Here is a 21,272-nt window from a genome sequence, read left to right on the forward strand (position 1 = left end):
CACTGTGGGACTCAATATTCTGTTTGCTGAAGTGGAATTTCCAAATTGATATGTTAAAATATCCCCAACATGCAGGAATCAGTCAAGAATTTCAGCTATTAAATTATTACATTTACCTTTTTAAAAAGACAGAAATCAAGTCTTCCATTTGTACATGAATGCTGTGTAAATGTAGCAAACACATAGCCAGGGAGGTTTTTTGTTTGTTTGTTTGTTTTTGACAGGCAGAGTGGACAGTGAGAGAGAGAGACAGAGAGAAAGGTCTTCCTTTGCCATTGGTTCACCCTCCAATGGCCACTGCAACCGGCGCATCGCGCTGATCCGAAGCCAGGAGCCAGGTGCTTCTCCTGGTCTCCCATGGGGTGCAGGGCCCGAGCACTTGGGCCATCCTCCACTGCACTCCCAGGCCACAGCAGAGAGCTGGGCTGGAAGAGGGGCAACCGGGACAGAATCCGGCGCCCCCACCAGGACTAGAACCTGGTGTGCTGGCGCTACAAGGCAGAGGATTAGCCTATTGAGCCATGGCGCCAGCTTCTGGATGGTCTTACAAAAGTCCAGTGACTATACTTTGTTACCTTCCTTGGAGTGTACACAGACTATTCGCTCTCTCAGTGCACCATTAGCAACAGGTATAGCCAATAACTTCAGCATGGGAGAAACACTGTTTTTATTTTCGAGATGTCAGAAGAGATACTGGATGAGCTCATGAGCTCTGAGAGTGCACAGAGAACTGAAAATCTGCGGGAACATGCCTGGGGTGATAAACAGTACACAGGAACCTGTCGTCTGGAGGTGGGGGAGAGTGGCATCTCCTCTGAATCTGCTGTGTGCAGTTTATTATTTTATCATTTCATGTTTTCATTTATGATCAACAGAATTCAGTAATAGCAGAGTTCAAATGGAAGCCTGAAAGAAATTCATAATTTCAACTGCTATCTCCCATGGAATATCAAAAGAATACACGTAAGATTCTAAATTTTAAAAATATACAGTGCTTAATGGAAGAAACCTTTCTGACTGCCAACTATGTGCAAACACTGCACTATGCTCCAGTGGTTACAGCACAATCAGGAAGTTAGTAATTTACAGTAGCCAAATCTGTATTGGTTCTTTAGGTACTATTAAGTGAACAACTCAGGTAAACTCTTAATGTTTTTTCCCATGCTTTTAACATAGGACTGAAAATGTACCACGAAAACTTACTGATAGCTTTACGGTGAAACAAACACAGAGAAGGGCCGGTGTTGTGGCATGAATTAAGCCACCACATTGGCAGCACGTACAGGCCCCAGTGCAAGTTCCAGCTGCTCCACTCTTATCCAGTTCCCTGCTAATGCACCTAGGAAACCAGTAGAAGATGGCCCAAGTCCTTAGGACCCTGCATCCATGTGGGAGACTCGGATGGAGCTCCTGGCCCTGGTCTAGGTCTGGCCCAGCCCTGGGTGCTGCGCCTTTTCAGGGGAATGAAGATCTAACTACCTCCCTCCCTGTCTCCAAGTCTGCTTTCAAACAAATAAATCTTTGACAAAATAGTAAAGAGAATTCTTTCTTTAACTGCTATTTTCTAGAAAGAATTAATCTCTTTTTGGGTAATTGGGAAAATTAAGAGACAAAAATGCCCCACTAAGGGTCTGATTTTCAAAGATCTGGAGAAGTTCAGAAATAAGGAGGCATTTTATTAATTGCCACTGAATTGGATTGAATTGGCTTAAATTAACATAAAATAAAGGAGATCAAATTGGCCGAGAGGTAAGACAGAGATTAACATTATGAAATTGACTTTTTAGGATTTCACTACTACATCAAGTTGTATCAACTGAAATGTGAAGTCAAATAAGTATTAATTAAAAGGAACAAGGAATATATAAAATTGATGATGCTTAAAAAGTCTTCATAGATTAAGTGTGTCTCATTTGTAACATGGTCATAAGATGTTTGTAAAAAATTGCTTTCGTCTTAGCTTTCCCCTTATACAAACACAAATATTTTACATGCATGTAAAACTGTATTCTTCCAAATAACTGTAGATTATGATAAAAACTGGTATGTTTTAGTACTTGAGTTTAAGAGAAAAATATCCCCACTGTACAGGAAAATGAGATTCAGATAAATGCTACATGTTGCTGATGATCATTCTCACATACAGGAAAGATTGTGTCACACAGCTCTTCATTTTTATTTTTATTTTTTTATTTTTTTTTTTTATTTTTGACAGGCAGAGTGGACAGTGAGAGAGAGACAGAGAGAAAGGTCTTCCTTTTGCCGTTGGTTCACCCTCCAATGGCCGCCGCGGTAGGCACGCTGCGGCCAGCGCAGCGCGCCGATCCGATGGCAGGAGCCAGGTGCTTCTCCTGGTCTCCCATGGGGTGCAGGGCCCAAGCACTTGGGCCATCCTCCACTGCACTCCCTGGCCACAGCAGAGAGCTGGCCTGGAAGAGGGGCAACCGGGACAGGATCGGTGCCCCGACCGGGACTAGAACCCGGTGTGCCGGCGCCGCAAGGCAGAGGATTAGCCTAGTGAGCCGCGGCGCCGGCCACACAGCTCTTCAGATGGAAAAAGAAGTTAACTATAAAGTTTTAGCACTGATGCATTTCATTATATTTTCAACCTAGATTTCTCTATTTTTCCTAAAAAAGTTTTTGTACTCTATTATAAATCTATCAATTATTACAGGGACAAGTCAGAAGTTAAAAGTTACCAAGCATATTTGAGATCTGTTTTCACTTCTGAGTTGCATACTGGTGATACTGCATGAGTTATTTTTCACAATTTTCCACATAATGCACATTTGATATTTTCATAAATTTCATTTTAATTTAAGAGAAAGTGTGATAAGTGTGTTGTTTTGTGATGACAACTTAAAAGATGAGAAGACACAAGACACAACTGAAAGAAGAGTGCTATAGGGTATGATGGAAAGAAATATGAGACTGCAGAGTTAACTTAAAAAGAGACAAGAAAAAAAACTTAGAAAGTCAGATTGGGTTCCAGCCACTTAAGTTTAACTGGAGTTTCAGCCATTCTATTTTAAGCTCTAAAATAAAGGTAAGAACAAAGAAATGTAGGATTTTTTTCTTTATTAATCTCTGGAACTACCTCCATTCATTAGTAGTTTGCATTTTTAGATAAAGCAATATTTAGTCTACTGACTTTATTAAGGCAGAAAATAACAGGTACATATTTTGGCTGGAGTGAAAAGTCTTTATTAAAATGGTGTTGATATTAATAAAGGATTAGTGCAGAGACAGCTGTCATCAGGTCAGTAAGGAAAGGAAAATAAAATTGTGGAGGTGAATATAATTCCCTGTGGCATAGAACTCTGAGAGACTCCTCAGTGTAGGAGGAGACATTAACATTGCAATACGTTAACTTTATAAAGAAAAAAGAGGCTACACAAAGTCCTAGCTTTCCAACTACCCAAACTCTAGCGCATAATTTCAACTCTACTACATGTCAACTAACTTGATGCAAGTATCAATTATGGAAAGATCTTTCTGTGCTGAAATATAAATATCACATTTGAAATTGACAATTACTGGACACATTAAAAATGTTCTAAGGCAAGTTATAATGATGTTCTTATGTCTGCTAGAAGAGTGAAGATAAAGAATTGATGATCCTGGCTCAGAAAATATCCACAACTCACAGGTTTTCTGGCATCGGTGGGAGACAGGTTTTACTATGTCAACTGTTTGCATTGTGTAACAAAGATCCATGAAAGTTGTATACAAAGGCCAGATAGAATTGGTCCTGAAGCTTTGTCCAGAATGCTATGGTGAATTAAATTATCAATAATGAAAAAAAAAATGGAATACTGCATTGTCACCAATAAGCTCCATTCATTCCAAATAGGTAGAGAATCATTTTTAGACTAATGAGAGGCTGTATATTACCTTACACTTCATATTTTATATGCCCGTTCTCAGGGTTCAAAGTCGTCTGTATGATTTTTTCACTCCAGCAAAACCAAAGCTGCCTAGACGTTACCCATGCTTACACTGACTGCAAGGGACGCTTCCCTTAAAGAGCCAGACTTGTGGCTAGACATCTGAAATGCCTTATAGGTTGACAGAGTATTTTTGTTCAAAATTTGTTCTGTCATCTGCATGTCCTTTATGTTTTTCTGCATCAGTGATGCTTGTGTCAGACTGAGCATTCTCAAAGGCCTGGCCTGAATCTCTCTAACTTTGCCACAGTCAGTAGTTTTTATGTACTTCTTGGCAAGGCCGGGTTCATGCCTACGCATGTTTAGCCCGGGGCCAGACGGTAGACGATATGAAGCAGCACTTGGCAGCTGTGGGAAACGCAGCCTGGGTGGAGAAGCACTGACAGAGTCAGATCCTGACAGCAGCGACAATGTGGCATGGCAATAAATACCATATTCCACAAGTCCAAACAGTTAAATTGCAAAGGACAATGTCTTGAAGGTCAACACATGCGAACACACACACACAGAGGAGAAAAAGAGCGAGCGAGCGAGAGGGTGCTACTTTCCTAAATCAGATTCAAGTGTAGTTTTATGACTAGCCCCATCACTTCTCTTTATATTTATTAATTTTAACCTCTCCCCCGCCCCATCTTCCCCAGCCTCTTAGAGCATATTTTATAAAAAAGCGAAACTGGTAGATTTAAGTTTTACTATCCTTCCTTGGCTCAACCTTTAATGAGACACAAAATAGAAAAAAAGAAAGAAACCCTACAATCTGAATTATCAGTAATTAAATAAGTGTTTTAAGAGAAAAAGTAACAACAGAGACATGCACACACAGCCTATTTAGTGTTAGTAAATACTAAAAACGGGGAAAAGTGAGCCTATTTGATACTTAGTGTGACTGATATTTAGACCATTTTTAGGCATCTATTTTGAGTTCTCTTGACTCAGAGAGTATTTAGTTTAGATTTTTGTTTCTTTTAATTAGATTTCCTGGATTGCTAGTTTGTCTTCTCATTTGTTTTTTAAATCTGTTTGCTCATTTAATTAACAAAAGAACATCAAATATTCTTGAATTTAATTCAAGAAATGTTTTATCTGGAGACCTGCATTGTGGCATAGTGGGTTAAAGTCACAGCCTGCAGTGCCAGTATCCCATATTAGCCCTCCTACCAGTCCCAGCTGCTCCTCTTCTGATCCAGCTCTCTGCTATGTCTGGGAAAGCAGTAGAAGATGGCCCAAATCCTTGGGCCCCTGAACCCACGTGGGAGACCTGGAAGAAGCTCCTGCCTCCTGGCTTTGCATCAGCTTAGCTCTGCCATTACAGCCATCTGGGGGGTGAACCAGCAGAATGGAAGACCTCTCTCTCTCTGGATCTACCTCTCTCTGTAACTCCATCTTTCAAATAAATAAAATAAATCTTTAAAAAAAGAAAGAAATGTATATGGAGAAAAGTGAAAAATCACATTTTATTTATTTTTAAATTACCGAGATAATTTAAAATTTAATCTTCTGAAATAAATAACTTTGGTGTGTTATCATGCTAAGGGTTAAAATGCATAGGGAACAGGAGTAAAAGAATAATCAAAATGAAATATCAATAAAGAAAAAATTAAAACTATATTTCCCATATAACCATGCTATCAATGCTTTTTAAATGTTAAATATAAACAAGGAAACACAAAAACTATATCTGGCATGTAATTAAAGAGTATTGTACCTGTTATTGTGAAGTTCAAGTGCTTTAGTTTTAGCGCTGATGTCATAAATAAAGTGCTGTTGGGTAATTATTATTCTATTTTCTGCTGTTGTATTTCCCAAGATGGTGATGACAGGATAGCCCATCTGGAGTGTCCACTGATCCATTACCTCTTGTATATTGACATATTTTCCATTTCTTTTTAAAGCCTTTACAAGCAAAATTGTATAAATTAGTTTTTATAAACATGCATTATAAACATAATTAACACTAAGGCATTTTCATTTTTACCTTTAAAGTTTATCTAAATATGAAAGCATTCAAAATCAGTGAAGTTAACACAATGTACCAGTGAAACTATCTTCTTGCCTTAAGCTTCATGAATATTTATATGTATATATTTCCCATATGTATATATAAATATAGAGACATGAAAGTTTTATTAACATTAAAGTTTACACATAACAGGTAATTAAATATACTTTATTGTTAAAGCAAGTAATAACAGCATCATTAAGTATCACCAGCATGTCTTGTCATATTTCAATATTCTCTTTTACATGAATTATACCCTACTAAAATTATATTTCAGAAGTACTGTTATTCTTGAAAGTAGACAAGATATTTTTATTAGCATTCACAGTTTAACAAATTTAAGCCCCATTATTTATAATGTATCAAATCAAAGAACAGGAAAGAAAATATGAGGAACTGGGGAACATAAATAGTAAAAGGAAACTGTCAGTCTCAACAAAAGTTACGAATGTTTTAGAAACTCAAATGAAATAGTCAAGTAGAAGTTTGCTATGTGAGTTTTCTATACTTTACCTCTGACAATGTATTCCAGAGATCATTTCTGGCTGCATTGCCATACTTATGAATGGTTAAATAATCCTAAAAGAATATAGAGTAGTAATTACAATTCAAAGGTTAAGCAATTACCAGTAAGCACATTTATTTTTCAATTTAATTTACAAATTCCATGTTTTGGAATTGTATTAATACAAAGAAAAAAACATGCAAAAAGATGAAAAATCTCATTTAAAAATATTCCACACACATTTAACTATAGTAGCCTTCCTAATCAAATAATCAAACAATATTAATATCTTAAAAATGATTTTATGGCCAAAGTCATGTCTTAAGGATTTCCAGGGTCAAAGATCTAATTGAACAAGTCAAGCTCAGCCAATTTTGAAGAAACCATCTCTACAGTGAAAGACATAGAGGAAATTTTCCCATCAATTTTTTATTTTAAAGTATTGAAAAATATATTCTTTTATGGAAGAATAAGAAAAAGAAAAAATTGGCTGGCTGATAAATACTGATGTTAGAAGGGATTACTTTGCCAAAAGTTTACTTTCTCCACAATCTGTCTCCAGTTTCCTAGTCTTTTTGCAAAGGAAAGGCTGTCTATTATAAAAATGACAAATACTTGTTTCCATGAGTCCAAAGCACACATTAGCATTTAGTAAGAAAAAGTAAATCCTAATTTTAATTTTTGAGCTTAGTACTTCCTAAGTTTCAACCATTACTGTTTAAAATACACATTTTCTGATTCATGCCTTGTTCCCTCCTAAGTGTAGTTTGTCTCACAGTTAATGTGTTACTCATTCATAGTTACCTGGTGTTCTTTTTCTAATTTCAAAGTGGAAAAATGAATGGAAAATAGTGTTTTATGATGTAAAACAAAGGGCCCACTCCTTCATTTGAAATTCTATTATCTCTAAAACATGTAGGTAGTAGACAAAATCCTAATTTACATCAAAGAACTGAAACTGAAGAAAAAAGTGCTGACTCTTTTTAGTACTTTACAGAGTGGGGTACTTTGGGGATAATTAAAGTCAGGATAGCAAATTTTCTGAAATACAAATTGTGGCACCTGTGACAGATTCAGCTTTTCTTGGCAACTCACATCGCAGCAAATAGCAGCTCCCACTGAATCAGATGCCTGGGGATTGCAATGCCCAACACTGTCTTAGCAACCGTTAAGTTATCGTTATCATCATCATCATCATCATCATCATCATCATCATATGTTGTTGACAAAAATAGTATCTTCATAACCACTCCGAATCAATTTGGCTTTAATATGCCACATGAGGCTTTTTCAACATGAACCCAGGGACCAGAATTTAAATAGATTATTTCATATTTAGCTTTCTAATTTGTTCTTTTTGTATTTTAGCACTTATATGAATAAATCAGGCAGCAACGGAATTTACGAAATATACATTTGTATATTATTTTAGTTAGATATAATAAAAATAACTGAAATTAGAACTATTTACTATTGGGTTCTGTTTATGGACAGTGCTGGTAGGTACGATAATAAGAAAGGGAAAACAAAGGGACAGTATGAGTTCCAATGTACAACTGTAGAATCTGCTATATGTAAGTCTAGTTATTCATTACATGAGTTGACCTTGTCCCAATACTGATCATCAGCTGAGTGCCTGGTTCTCTCCACCATCTAGAATAAGGTTCAGATTTCCACTTCACACAGGCTGAAATGGTGATTATACAAGCAACTCCCAACTGCAGATCTCAGTATTCAGGGAAGTTATCTTGCCTACCTGGATTCCCAGCAGCCTCATATTTACATGGTATTCAAATACTTCCCTGTATTTTTCATCTATGAACTCCTTTTAAAAAATGATTCCTTAGTAATTTTAGCCTTATCCTCGCACAAAAAATATTTGTATTTTGAATTAAGGAAATCTTGCTGTGACTTTCAAAATTATAAATAACTTAGAGGACAGTCTAGTAACTATATTTTTAAAAGATAATCACTCATTTACTCATTCATTCAACAAAATGTATGAATTAGCTAGCACGTGCCAGGCAACCTCTTGGTGCTAGGGAAACTGTGGTGAAGAAAAGGTTACTAAGAACAACATAAGCACTGAGATACAATCTGTGTAAGATGAGTTCTCTGTCTGAAACTGTAGAAATCATGGCATGATGACTACCAGTTGGAAAGATGAGTTCAAATATTTGGTATGTAACTGAGTAAGAAGAACTTAAGTTTCTTTAAAATCTATAGGTCAATGAATATGAAATTCTTAGAGACATGAATCTGAAATAGAAATCTATGTAAACATTTGTGTGTGTGAAAGTCAATCAATATTAGATTTGACAAATAAAATATGAAATAAAGAATGTTTTAATATTAACTAAAAGGAATTGTGTGTTCTCTATGGTAGGTATTTCAGAACTAGTAGAATTATTTAAAGGAATAAATCAAAAACAGCCACTAGAATAGTCTTAGAGAACATAACAAATAACATAGACAGATGAAAAGCTAAAAGCACATTATGCAGGGGTGTATTTAGACACATCTACCTCTGGGAAAGGCAGCATAGCACGGTGCTTTAAAATGCAACAGTGGCAGTCTGACTGTCTCAGTTCAAATACTGTTCTAACGCTCACAAATTTATGATCCTTTGTAAGCTTTTTAAATTCCTTGGGCTTTGCCAGTGGTGCCACGGCTCAACAGGCTAATCCTCCACCTGCAGCGCTGGCACCCCGGGGTTCTATTCCCGGTTGGGGCGCTGGATTCTGTCCCGGTTGCTCCTCTTCCTGTCCAGCTCTCTGCTGTGGCCCGGGAGTGTCATGGAGGATGGCCCAAGTCCTTAGGCCCTGCACCCACATGGGAGACCAGGAGAAGCACCTGGCTCCTGGCTTTGGATCAGCATGGTGTGCTGGCCGCAGCGGCCATTGAGGGGTAAACCAATGGAAAAGAAAGACCTTTTTCTGTCTCTCTCACTGTCCACTCTGCCTGTCAAAAAAAAAAAAATTCCTTGGGCTTGCCCTCACATATATAAATGAAGATAATACAAGAAGTATTGCATATAATTTTTCTGAGAAGTAAATATTTTAATTTAGTGCACTTCTAGAAGAATAAAGAGTACCTAGTACCTCAAGAGTAGTCAGTAGACATTAGCTGTAAACTCAATTCATCCCAGGCTATAGGTAGGAATACTGAGTAACAGAAGGAAAAGTATCATTAATAATAATAAAGAATGCAGACATGAAAATAATATTTGATTTTTGTATTATATAAATTGCTGTATAGTTTATCTCATTCAATCCCTACAACAACATTATGAATAGATGTTATTATCGTTTAATAAATAAGTACACTGGACCTCAGAGATAGGTCCATATCCAAGTGCCATAACCATGCAAAAAACTGCCTACTTAAATCCAGAAATCCAGTGATGCTGGACAGATAACTAAGAGTCACTTTAATACTGAACCCAAGGTCCTTGCCTATGTCAGCTCCATTTACAGCCCTTCCCCTGTGATGACTTCTCCATGCATCTCAAGTGAGTCCTCTTGATCCCTCTCTCTCCCTTTCCACCACATTCAAATAATGATCCATGAGCTAAAGATTCCTCTGAGAGTCCCTGCTCCCTTGCTTTTTTATAATCACTTTTTGGTCCCTAACCTGGAAGAATGCAACAGCCACTTCCGCTCCATCCCTTTCAAATCTAATGTGTACAATGAAGTCAGGTTACCTTTGCTCACATACACACATGAACACCTGATATATTCAGATTATAGTCCAAACACTTTAATGCCACTTAAAACGTCTCTCATGATCTGGCCCCTTTGCTCATCTCCACTTTGATCTGTTAACTCATTGCTCCATGATTCAATTCAAATTTTCACACTTATCTAGTTCTGTGCACACATAATTCTTAATATTTGCTATTCCTCTTTGCCTACCTAAATCCAATTGACTCTTCAGGGCTCAAGTTTGATGCATTTCCTTAAGGAATCCTTTCTGCCTGTTGCAACTTCTTTTCTAGTTCTAAGTTTAATCTCTGTTAACGCTCATGCATTGTACCATATAAAAGAATTTTATAGCATATTGTGTTATAATTGCCTGTTTATTAGACTGCTCATGCAGCCTGTGAACTCCAAGAGAGTAAGGAACCAGTCACTAGATCACTGTTCACCCACTATCTTCGTGCCTACTCTAGAACCAAGTAGCTATTCAGTACATGTGTATGATTTACCTTTCTTTTTGCAACATTCCTTTCTTTTAATAACTGGCTATTCAGATTTTTTTATATCCATCAGACTCCCCCCAAATGTCTTATTTAGATATAATATGGGGCACAATTCATTATATCTGTGTATATTTGGCACAGATAAAACCTGAACCAGGATATAGAATTCCATATGACATGATCAAGGTATTGTAAACTATTGTAAATGAGACCATTTTTGTTTTATTCCTTGGATAACAAGTGACATGGCTCATAATATTCCATGTACATAAGCCAATGGGACTAATAAAGACAAGGGGAAAGTAAAAAGAGAGACCTAAGACATAAACGCTATTCTCTTCAAATATTTATATGGAAATAATACAGTACACTTTCCTTCATTTAATTGGGCCTTCAACATGCTTGACAGAGGATCAACCACATAAATGGTCAATATGAACTGTATGGATTTGTGTATATGTGGTTAGCTGGAAGTACAAAAAAAGTCCACGGTAAAATATCTTTTTAAATGGCAATATTTATTCTTTTCCATTTTAAGTAGTAGGACAGAGTTACAGTCATTTGTCTCTGAAATTATTATATCCCACCATCCCCTTTACCTACGTTTTAGCTTCATCTCAGTTTTGTGGTGGTAGCAATCTCAAGCATCACATTCAGACACCACTTTGTACAGAGGAGACAGAATTTCTTCCTGAGAACCTCTTTTTAAAATTCAGGGAACTTTCTCCTTACCACCTACAGCAAACTCCCTCATATCCTATTCGTCAAAACTGTAGCCTGTGCTCCAGCCAACACTTACTGCTCCAGTTTAAGGTAGCAGTGTTTGAAGTTTTACCCAAGGGAGCACACAGACCTCTGAAGCATACAGCCCTTGAAGAGTGTTGGAACTTAAACAAAATCCAGTAACAAGAAAGAAGGGGTGACGAGCTATGGGTAGGCCACTGATGTGTTCTGACATGACTGAGCCACAGTGACACTGACAAGTAGGATGCCTTCCATGGGTAAGAACAGTCTGTTAAATACTAGGTAAATTCAAGCTCTGATTTTTCCATGTGACAAGAAGGCTGCGGTCAGGGTTTGAAATATGGTTGCTTTCTATCAAGAATAATTGTACCTCAAAAAATTTGTAGTGAACATTTGTCATTTTTTGCCTTTCCAGCATTTACACACCGCTTTTGTGTGGAAGCAATAACTCACTATGGAATCTTGGGAGAAGACAAGGGCTCTGCTTCCCACTACTGAAGTGGAAGGAACAAAACACCAAAACTCTCCATTTACCCTCACAGCTTAAGCAAGTGCCCTGGCCTCCCTCTGACATTTTACAACTGTGAAGTCATGTAAAAAACCAGAAGATGATACATTAACCCTTGCACTGAGGGTGCAGGGGTAGGCAAGCTAATGGTAGCACAGAACCAGTCACTTTTTCGGTATGACCTTGATTAGCTTTCTTGATTTCTTAATTCTTAGTTCTCACTGCTTTGTAATTCTGGCTCATCAGCTTTCCAAAGGATTCTATGGGCTATGCTTCATCCTTCCAACGAACTTGTTTGTGTTTAAGTTAGCCAGAGTTTGTTTCTGTTGCTTACAACCCTGGACTCTGACTCATACAATTCCAGCGGATGATAGCTACAAAACAAGAATACCTTTATAACACTTGTGATCATCAGAAAGAAAAACAATAGCTAATTCTCAAAATTGGCACAGTTCATAAAACTATAAGATATTTTCTAACCAAATAGAAAAGGTGATCCAAGTCTCCAGTCATAAAGCAATGACAGAGAAAGGGAAATGTGCTTGACTAGTACACACTGCAAATCTGTACTGAAATGTCACATAACATATAAATATATAACTAATGTAATCAAAATAAAACTTTTACATTTTTAAAAGTATCACTATTAAATAAGTATTTGAAGAAAGAAAAGATAAAAAAAAATCAAGTTCTATTTTGTAAATCTATTAGATTTTCATTGTATTATGAATAGCAGGTATGAGTTGGGGGAGAGATGTATATTTAAACTAAAAAAAAAAAAGAGCCAGCCAAGAAGACTGGACAAAGAGGTTAACACTGAAATGGAATGAAGAAAATGTCATGGACGGGTAGACAAGGAATGACAGCATAAACAAGAGCAAAACTTAAACAATTTGCACAAAACTTCCAAAAGAGGGCTTTTAAACTGGGGGAAAAATACTCTGAACTTAAACACTTCCAGGTATATACATTTTTAGAGTAAGTTGTTGTTAAAAAAATCCATGAACAACAGCAAAAGCAGATTAAAAGTGTCGCATCACAGTGATGTCACACAAGAGTTGTATAACATTCATTTGAAGTATGGCCCATGTGCTTCACAGAATGGTTTTACGTTTTTGTGACCTTGAGAAACAGAAGCAAGGAGACTGAAATAGTGACAGATAACCAACCAGCACCTAAAAACGCTGGACTACAGACCAAGATATTTATTTTGGTTAATACCTGGAGGCAGGTTGGAAATTATGAGATTTAGTAAAAATGAGCAAAAATACACTGAAGGAAACTTATACAAAAATAAAAGCTGTAATATTTACACTTCATTCCATTAGATAAGAATTAAAGATACAAAGGTATAATTATGAAAACACTGTTTTATTATCAAAATATAATAGGTTTCCAAGAAGGAAACTCAGAGTAATAGAAGCCATTACCAAACTTTTCAAGGTGCAGCAGTTACAAGGGACCAGACACAATTAAATCAAAAAGGTGACATTTAGGAAAGAAAGCTATTTAAAGGTATAAAAGAACAATAGCTGAAAAGTAAATTAGCACTGTTTGCATGCCATTCCAATTCTGATCTTTTCAATGTGTGTTTACCCTAAATTTACCTTTAGGAGTGACTTGTTTAAATGAGAGAATGCCAATGTTTCTCTAAGAAAAGCCATTTTACATGTTTTAAAAATCCATTACTCCACTTAATGAATGTAAATTTTATAAAAATCAGTATACTTTTGTAAGAGATTACTAAATATAATGGAAAATCAAAGTTTCCAATCAAAACAACCTTCCAGCACATGAAAGGATTTTGGTTATTGTTTGAAATTACAGGCAATGGCATATTATCATATGACATTTGTTTTCAATTGTCTCTTATATACTAATTATAGATCAAGCCATTGACACAACATGCAGGCACATTGCCAGGGTTACAACATTACCACTATTTGCTTTGTTCCCCATTCCAGAACAACTCGACTACACCTGTCAGTGAAATAGCAGCAATGTTATAGCTTACGGGGTGTTCTGGGTACTAAAATATCCCCACCTCTCACTTTTGCTGCTAGGCTGAAATATTTCTCAGACATAAAGTGAATGTATTGGTAAAACTGAAGTTTCTGAATTGCTTTTTCTGAAAGCCCTGATAAAGGGCTTTAACCACTATAAGCCCACAAAAATAGATAAATTCTATGCTGGCTAGTAAAAATCTTGTAAATCAAGATTTTAGATTGTAGAAATGTACAAGGAGCTTCCCTCTCACGCCCCCTTTTTTGGCTCAGCCCTGATTGTCATGAGTAGTTGAGAAGGAACTGTAATTTAGTTGAGAAAGAAGTAGCATATAGATTCAGAAGAACCAGATAAAAATTCAGCCTGATCATTACCAGTGATGTGATACTGGATGAGGTATCTATTTTCTCTAAACCTTAATTTCTTCAACTGAAACAGTCAAATAATAGACTGTATATCTGGTAAGAATTGTACAGGAGAGGCCAGTGCTGCGGCACAGTGGGTTAAAGCCCCAGGCTGCAGGGTCTGCATCCCATGTGGCCACCAGTTCATATCCCGGTCGCTCCTCTGCCATTCCAGCTCCCCACTAATGCTCCTGGGAAAGCAGTGGAGGATGACCTAAGTCCTTGGGTCACTGCACCCACGTGGGAGACCTGGAAGAAGCTTCTGGCTTTAGATCGCCTCGGCTCCAGCAGTTGCGGACATTTGGGGAGTAAATCAGCGGGTGGAAGACCTCAGTCTCTACCTCTCTCTGTAATTCTTTCAAATGAAATAAATCTTTTAAAAATAAGTTATTTATTAACAAAAAAAGCAGAATTGCACAGAAAATGACATACAACAGAGCACTTAGAAAACTGTCAGCCCCACAGAGAAAAATGCCTGTATACAAAACACCCACGTAATTTTTGTCACTTTAATAGCAAACTCAATGGAAAAGATGAAAGTCTACATCCAACAGCCAATGTATTCTACAAAGTCAATAGGAAAAGTATATGGGCTAATTGTAAGGATTAAAATACTGAGAGAGGGAAATATAGGAGGAGGAAGAAGAGGTAGAGGAGGAGGAGGAGGTGGAAGATGAGGAGGAGGAGAAAGAGGGTGAGGAGAGCAACTTCCACTACATCTCATTGCCTCAGACCTGTAAGTGGAGTTGATTCTAGTGTATTTCAGGAAGACAAGTAGAAGAAACTGTGAGCTTAGACGAGAAGGAGAAGATGAGCAAGAGAAAAACTGACACCAAAGTTTCTTGGAGAAAACTCCCTAAGTCTGGGAAAGGTCCTCAAGCTGAGGGATGGAGCACCTGTTTTTCTGAGTTGTATAACGGGGACAAGACCACTGATGGACGCCCCCAGAACGGGAGCACTAATTAAACAATTAAACGCAGCAGCATGGAACAGACTTAACCAAGCTGATAATGAAGCAGAACTCTACTAACCTTCAAGAGAGTAGGAAGGCTCAAGAAATATACACTGAACTCAAGAAACACGGATGCTCGCTACCTCTTTCCCATCAGCAGTGCATTCCATGAATCAGATTGCATATCAGTGTGGGTGACAGCAGACGGATCTTTACCACATATTCTGAACTGAAAATGTTCCTTGGATACTTTCACATTAATGGGCATGACATAGGAGGAATCCCATTAGGGCAGTTTATATTCCCCGTATGCTCAAAAGTGAAGGGGATTCTTTTGTGCTTTGTTAAAATCACTGCTGACATAGTATACTGGTCAATTATTATAGTTTCACACTTATCTATCGGACCCCTCCTGTCCTTACTTCCCTAATCAGTGGAAGTTTAGACTTCAAGTTCATCTTAACCAATTCCTGGAAAAGCCATTATCTCTTTCGCAGCTCAGTCCTTCACTGCTACTAGGTTGGAAAAAAAAAAAAAAAAAAGAATCCTATTTGAATCCAAACCATCATGCATACAATTGAGTCACAGGATAAAATCATACAATTGAACAGCTTAATTTTATTGTATATGCATAATCACCATACTCCAATAGGCACTCAAAGCTCTCAGGTTGTATCTTGCAACTCTTTTCAATACTCAATCTTCAAACTTCTCCACCTTCCACCCCACCTCACTTTCATTCAGCTACTGATCACCTCAAAAACAAAAACAAAACAAAACAAAACAAAAACACTGAAAAAACCGAAGTCATTAGGAAAGACTTCCCTCATTTCCCCTCTCCCAGGTCTCCCGATGTAGTGGTACTGTGTCTGCTACTAACGAGTCCTTTCTCCCCTTCAAGGGCCAATGTCCCAAGGCTACCTCGCTTCTCCTGCATCATCAGCCTCATCCTCTCCCTCATTGTCTCTGCTAGCCTAAAATCAGAACAGCCATTTCACATTTATAAAAACAAAACAAAAACCTCCCATACTCACCCCATTTCTCTGATTTATTTCCTTGCTTACATTTTTCTACATTCTCTGTCTCCACATTCACATTCCTATCTACAGTGTAACTCCTCCCACTGAACCCAGCAAAGCTGCAGTCTACAAAAGCAACACCTTTCGGTCTTTACCCTACTCCACCTCATTTTTTTTTTTAATTTTTTAAAAAGGATTTATTTTATTTATTTGAAAAAGTTACAGAGAGAGGTAGAGACAAAGAGAAAGGTCTTCCATCCACTGGTTTGCTCCCCAAATGGCCGCAACAGCCGGAGCTGTGCCGATCCAAAGCCAGGAGCCAGGAGCTTCCTCCGGGTCTCCCTTGCGGGTGCAGGGGCCCAGGGCTTTAGGCCATCTTCTACTGCTTTCCCAGGCCATAGCAGAGAGCTGGATCGGGAAGAGGAGCAGCTGGGACTAGAACCAGCACACATATGGGATGCCGACACTTCAGGCCAGGGCGTTAACCTGCTGCCTCACAGAGCAGGCCGCCACCTCATTGTTATACTGAACCTAGATGGCCATTTTCCTATTCTTCAGATCAGCTTTCCTATTGGCTCTGGGTGCTTGACTTGCCTCTTCAGCTGTTCCAGCTCATTCTCCTAGGCAGGGGCCTTCTCATCTCTCCACCTCCAATTGCAATAGCCTTTCAGGTCCTCAGCATTCCTCAGAATCTTTCACTGAATCTGATTCCTTTCTGTTCCTCAACTCACACACACTCTTCACCCAGTCCAACCCTAAATCCATTTAATTCTACCTCAAAGCACAATTGTAATCCACCCAAGTTTTTCTATCTGTTTGCTAACTATCTAAGCCTCAATAATGTTTCACCTGAATTTTTTTTTTAATTCTTATTTATTTACCCAATTTATCTCTTGGACTTCCCCAATTCCAGTGAGTTATTATATTTAGCCAGAGATTTATTTTAAATATGAAAAAAGCTATGTCGCATTCAGTTTAAAACTGTTTGGTAATATTCCACTGCACTCAGGATACATTCCACCCTACTCAGCAGAGGCTGATCAGATAGCTGGCTCCTGCTCACTTACCCTGTCTCACCTCTTGTCCTCACTACACGCTCAGCTCATCCACACCAATTTGTTCCTTTTGGCAGGCTTGGTTCTGTTCCTCATCCCTTTACACATGCCCCCCCCCCCCCCCCCCATCTTCCACGAATCTCCCTTCCTTCACACTTCTTTCTTTTCCTTCGGACCTCAGCACATATGCTGCCTTGTCCTGATGGATTCTCTTATTACCTCATCTAAGTTGCTCCAACCCACCCACTCATGGTCTCACAGCATTTTGTTTTGTCCCTCCTAGTACCGATCATATTTAGCAAACATGTACTAATTTTTCCTATGTATTTTGTGTCTTCAGCATCATATTATAGAAATCATGAGATCAGGGGCAACATTTACTATGTACAGCATGCCCTAAATATTTTGAACTTATCATGTATCTGAAATAGGCAGGTGCATGGTAAGTATATGTGGAATAAATTAATGAATTAACAAGTTTGTTGAATGAACAACGTGGACTTCAGAAAAAAACTAAGGAAAGCTGGTGTAGGAAGACTTTATTAACACAATGCATTCAGAAATAACTTTAACAGTAAAACATGATATTATTATCCAATGGAAAGAAAATGATTTATAAAATTAGTTTTTAAAATTATTTTTTCAAGTAATAATAATTTAATAATGATTTAATAATAATTCAACAACTATATATATAAAATTATTATTTATAGAATTATGGTCTATTTATAAATATTATTTATAAAATTTTTTTAAAATTATTTTTTCAAGTAAAATTATTTACTTGAAAGAGTTACACAGAAGGAGAAGCAGAGGCCAAGAGAAAATCTCCTATCCGCTGATTCACTCTCTAAATGCCATGAAAACCAGAGCTGAGCCAATCTGAAGCCAGGAACCAGCAACTTATTCCGGGTCTCCCATGTGGGTGCAGGGCCTCAAGCACTTGGGCCATCTCATGATGCTCTCCCAGAAGCATTAGCACGGAGCTGGATCAGAAGTGGAGCAGCCAGAACTCAAACTGGCACCCAAATGGGATACTGGCATAGCAGGCAGCGGCTTTACCTGCTATGCCGCAGCATCAGCCGAAGTAGAACTATTTTTACAGGGAGAGACCTTGAGCAGAAAAGTGAGGATGAGTGTAGGAGACTAATTGCAAAAGGAAATCAGGTTCAGTACCAAAATTTGACTGTTTCTGAAACTTTTGTAAGTCAGGTTCCAAATACTTAAAATAGGATAGGTCTTTGAAACACTACTCTAAAGCCACTATTTTATAACATTTGAGTTTTCACAAAAATATTAGTAGGTACTAGTTATCACAGAAAAAAGAGTTTGTAAGGTCTGGCACTGTGGCATAGTGGGTAAAGCCTGCAGTGCTGGCATCCCATATGGGCACTGGTTTGAGTCCCCGCTGCTCCACTTCTGATCCAGCTCTCTGCTATGGCCTGGGAAAGCAATAGAGGATGACCCAAGTCCTTGGGCCCCTGTACCCATGTGGGAGACTGGGAAGAAGCTCCTGGCTCCTGGCTTTGGATCAGCACAGCTCCAGCCAGTGCGGCCAATTGGAGAGTGAACCAGAAGATGGAAGACCTCTCTCTCTCTCTGCCTCCCCTTCTCTCTCTGTGTAACTCTGATTTTCAAATAAATAAACAAATCTTTAAAAAAAAGTTTGTAGTAAAAACATGTCTCATTTTTATTTTACATCTATTTACACATTATAAAGAAGAATAAGACTTCAATTTCAAATGAGTAAAACAAAAAAATATTATAAAACAATAAAATAAAATACAAATTGAAAGTACATAAAATTTTCAAATTTCTTTCTGATAAAAGTATATATATTAAAATAAGAATGGCATATTTACTTCCTAAATGACTACAAAACTGATTTTGAACACCTATAAGACCTGATATTTACTTAGTGCATAATAAAAGAAAACTTTCAAAATTATTTCTAGAATTAAATAGTGTTTTAATCTTATGGAGGAAAAATGACATGCTTCTTGAAATATATGAAGTGACAATCAAATATCCATGGAGAAAATCCTTAATTCAAAGAATATTAAAGGAACCCACATTGTGGCATACTGGGTAAAGTTACCGCCTGCAATGCCAGCATCCCATATGGGTGCCAGTTCAAGTCTTGGTTGCTCCACTTTCAATCCAGCCCCCTTCAATTGGCTTGGGAAAATTAGTGGAAGATGGTCCAAGTGTTCTGGCCCCTGTTACCCATGTGGGATACCAAGAAAAGCTCCTGGCCTTGGCCTGGCCCAGCTCTGGCTGTTGCAGACATCTGGGGAGTGAACCAGTGAATGGAAGATCTCTGTCTCTCTTTCTAACTTTGACTTTCTAAATAAATAAATAAGAAAGATTATTAGAGTGCTATTATGCAAAAAGTGGAAAGCCACAAAGATCTCACAAAACAAAATTACATGATACATCTGTATATTATCAGCATTAAACTATCGAATAGGGGCTGGCGCTGTGGCACAGCAGTTAAAAGCCCTGGCTTGTAGTGCCAGCATCCCACGTGGGTGCCCGTTCAAATCCCGGCTGCTCTACTTCTGATCCAGCTCCCTGCTAATGTGCCTGAGAAAGTAGCAGAGGATGGCCCAAGACACTGGGTCTCTGCACCCACGTGGAAGACTTGGAAGACGCTCCTGGCTTCAGATTGGCTCAGCTCCGGCCGTTGAAGCCATTAGGGGAGTGAAACAGCAGATGGAAGAATACCTCTCTGTCTCTCTGTGTCTCTACTTCTCTCTGTAACTCTGTCTTTCAGATAAATAAAATCTTTCAAAAAACCTATATTAAACTATAGAATAGTACCATCAAACAACTATGAAAATATAAGTAATGAGGAGAAAAGTATTCACAACTTAGGAGGGATATTTTTAGGAGCCAAATTTGTAATATTGCCAGCTACATAGTTTCAAAAGGAGAATAGAAAATAAGAAGAAAAATAAAAAAGGAAAAAGAAAAAAAAAAAAACTGCTGATGCAGGAGCTAAATAGGTTATAGAAAATGCCTCCGAGGCAAGTTTATTGTACTTCTGAACTAGCAATCTAACCAAATGGTAATGTCTACCGTCAGAGACAGTTTTTAGGAAAATGTATCCAAGTGTGTATATATTAGCTGATCAGCATGCAATTGCACACACATCCACATACATACATGAGTACACTCATCCATCAACCAAATGTGCCTAAAAATCAAAGATACGCTTTAAATAAAGTGATCAGAAATATCATTTTATAATATTAACCTGATTAGCTAACATGTGTAATAAATACTGAGTCCTTAAGTAATATAAGATATCTAATAAATATAAATTTATAAGTCTTCCCACTGAGCTGGGTAAATGCCTGCAGGATGATCAAATAGAGATATATGTCTATAATAAGAAAAGCTTTTTAGTTAATGCTATATAGTCACAGTGGTCAATTAACACTACCCAAATCAGAGGCAAAAAATAAGGATTTAGTAAGTGGCTGTATATTAAAAGAAGTCAAAACTGATGAACAGAAGAAGTTATTCCTCTCTGATTCAGGAATATAAATAAATAGTATCATTTATTTACTTATTTATTTATTTATTTATTTATTTTTGACAGGCAGAGTGGACAGTAAGAGAGAGAGACAGAAAGGTCTTCCTTTTTCCCGTTGGTTCACCCCGCAGTGGTTGCTGCGGCCAGCGCATCATGCTGATCTGGAGCCAGGAGCCAGGTGCTTCTCCTGGTCTCCCATGGGGTGCAGGGCCCAAGGACTTGGGCCATCCTCCACTGCACTCCCGGGTCACAGCAGAGAGCTGGCCTGGAAGAGGAGCAACCGGGACAGAATCCGAAGCCCCGAGTGGGACTTGAACCCGGGGTGCCAGCACCGCAGGCGGAGGATTAGCCTATTGAGCCGTGGTGCCAGCCCTTTAAGATTCTTTTTTTTTT

At 38.0% G+C, this 21,272-nt stretch overlaps 1 protein-coding gene across 1 annotated transcript in view; it reads right to left on the reverse strand.

The window, feature by feature from the left end:
- The window catches only part of TRHDE (thyrotropin releasing hormone degrading enzyme), a 429,130-nt gene that overhangs the window by 103,455 nt on the left and 304,403 nt on the right, over positions 1 to 21,272 (reverse strand). Inside the window, exons 8-9 of the mRNA XM_062202069.1 lie at positions 6,460 to 6,525; positions 5,653 to 5,840 (exon numbers count right to left, since the gene is read on the reverse strand). Of these exons, the coding sequence (XP_062058053.1) occupies positions 5,653 to 5,840; positions 6,460 to 6,525 (254 nt within the window). The remainder of the gene's footprint in view (positions 1 to 5,652; positions 5,841 to 6,459; positions 6,526 to 21,272) is intronic.

The sequence above is a fragment of the Lepus europaeus genome, chromosome 10, assembly GCF_033115175.1.
Source record: "Lepus europaeus isolate LE1 chromosome 10, mLepTim1.pri, whole genome shotgun sequence".
NCBI classification, from domain to species: Eukaryota; Metazoa; Chordata; class Mammalia; order Lagomorpha; family Leporidae; genus Lepus; species Lepus europaeus.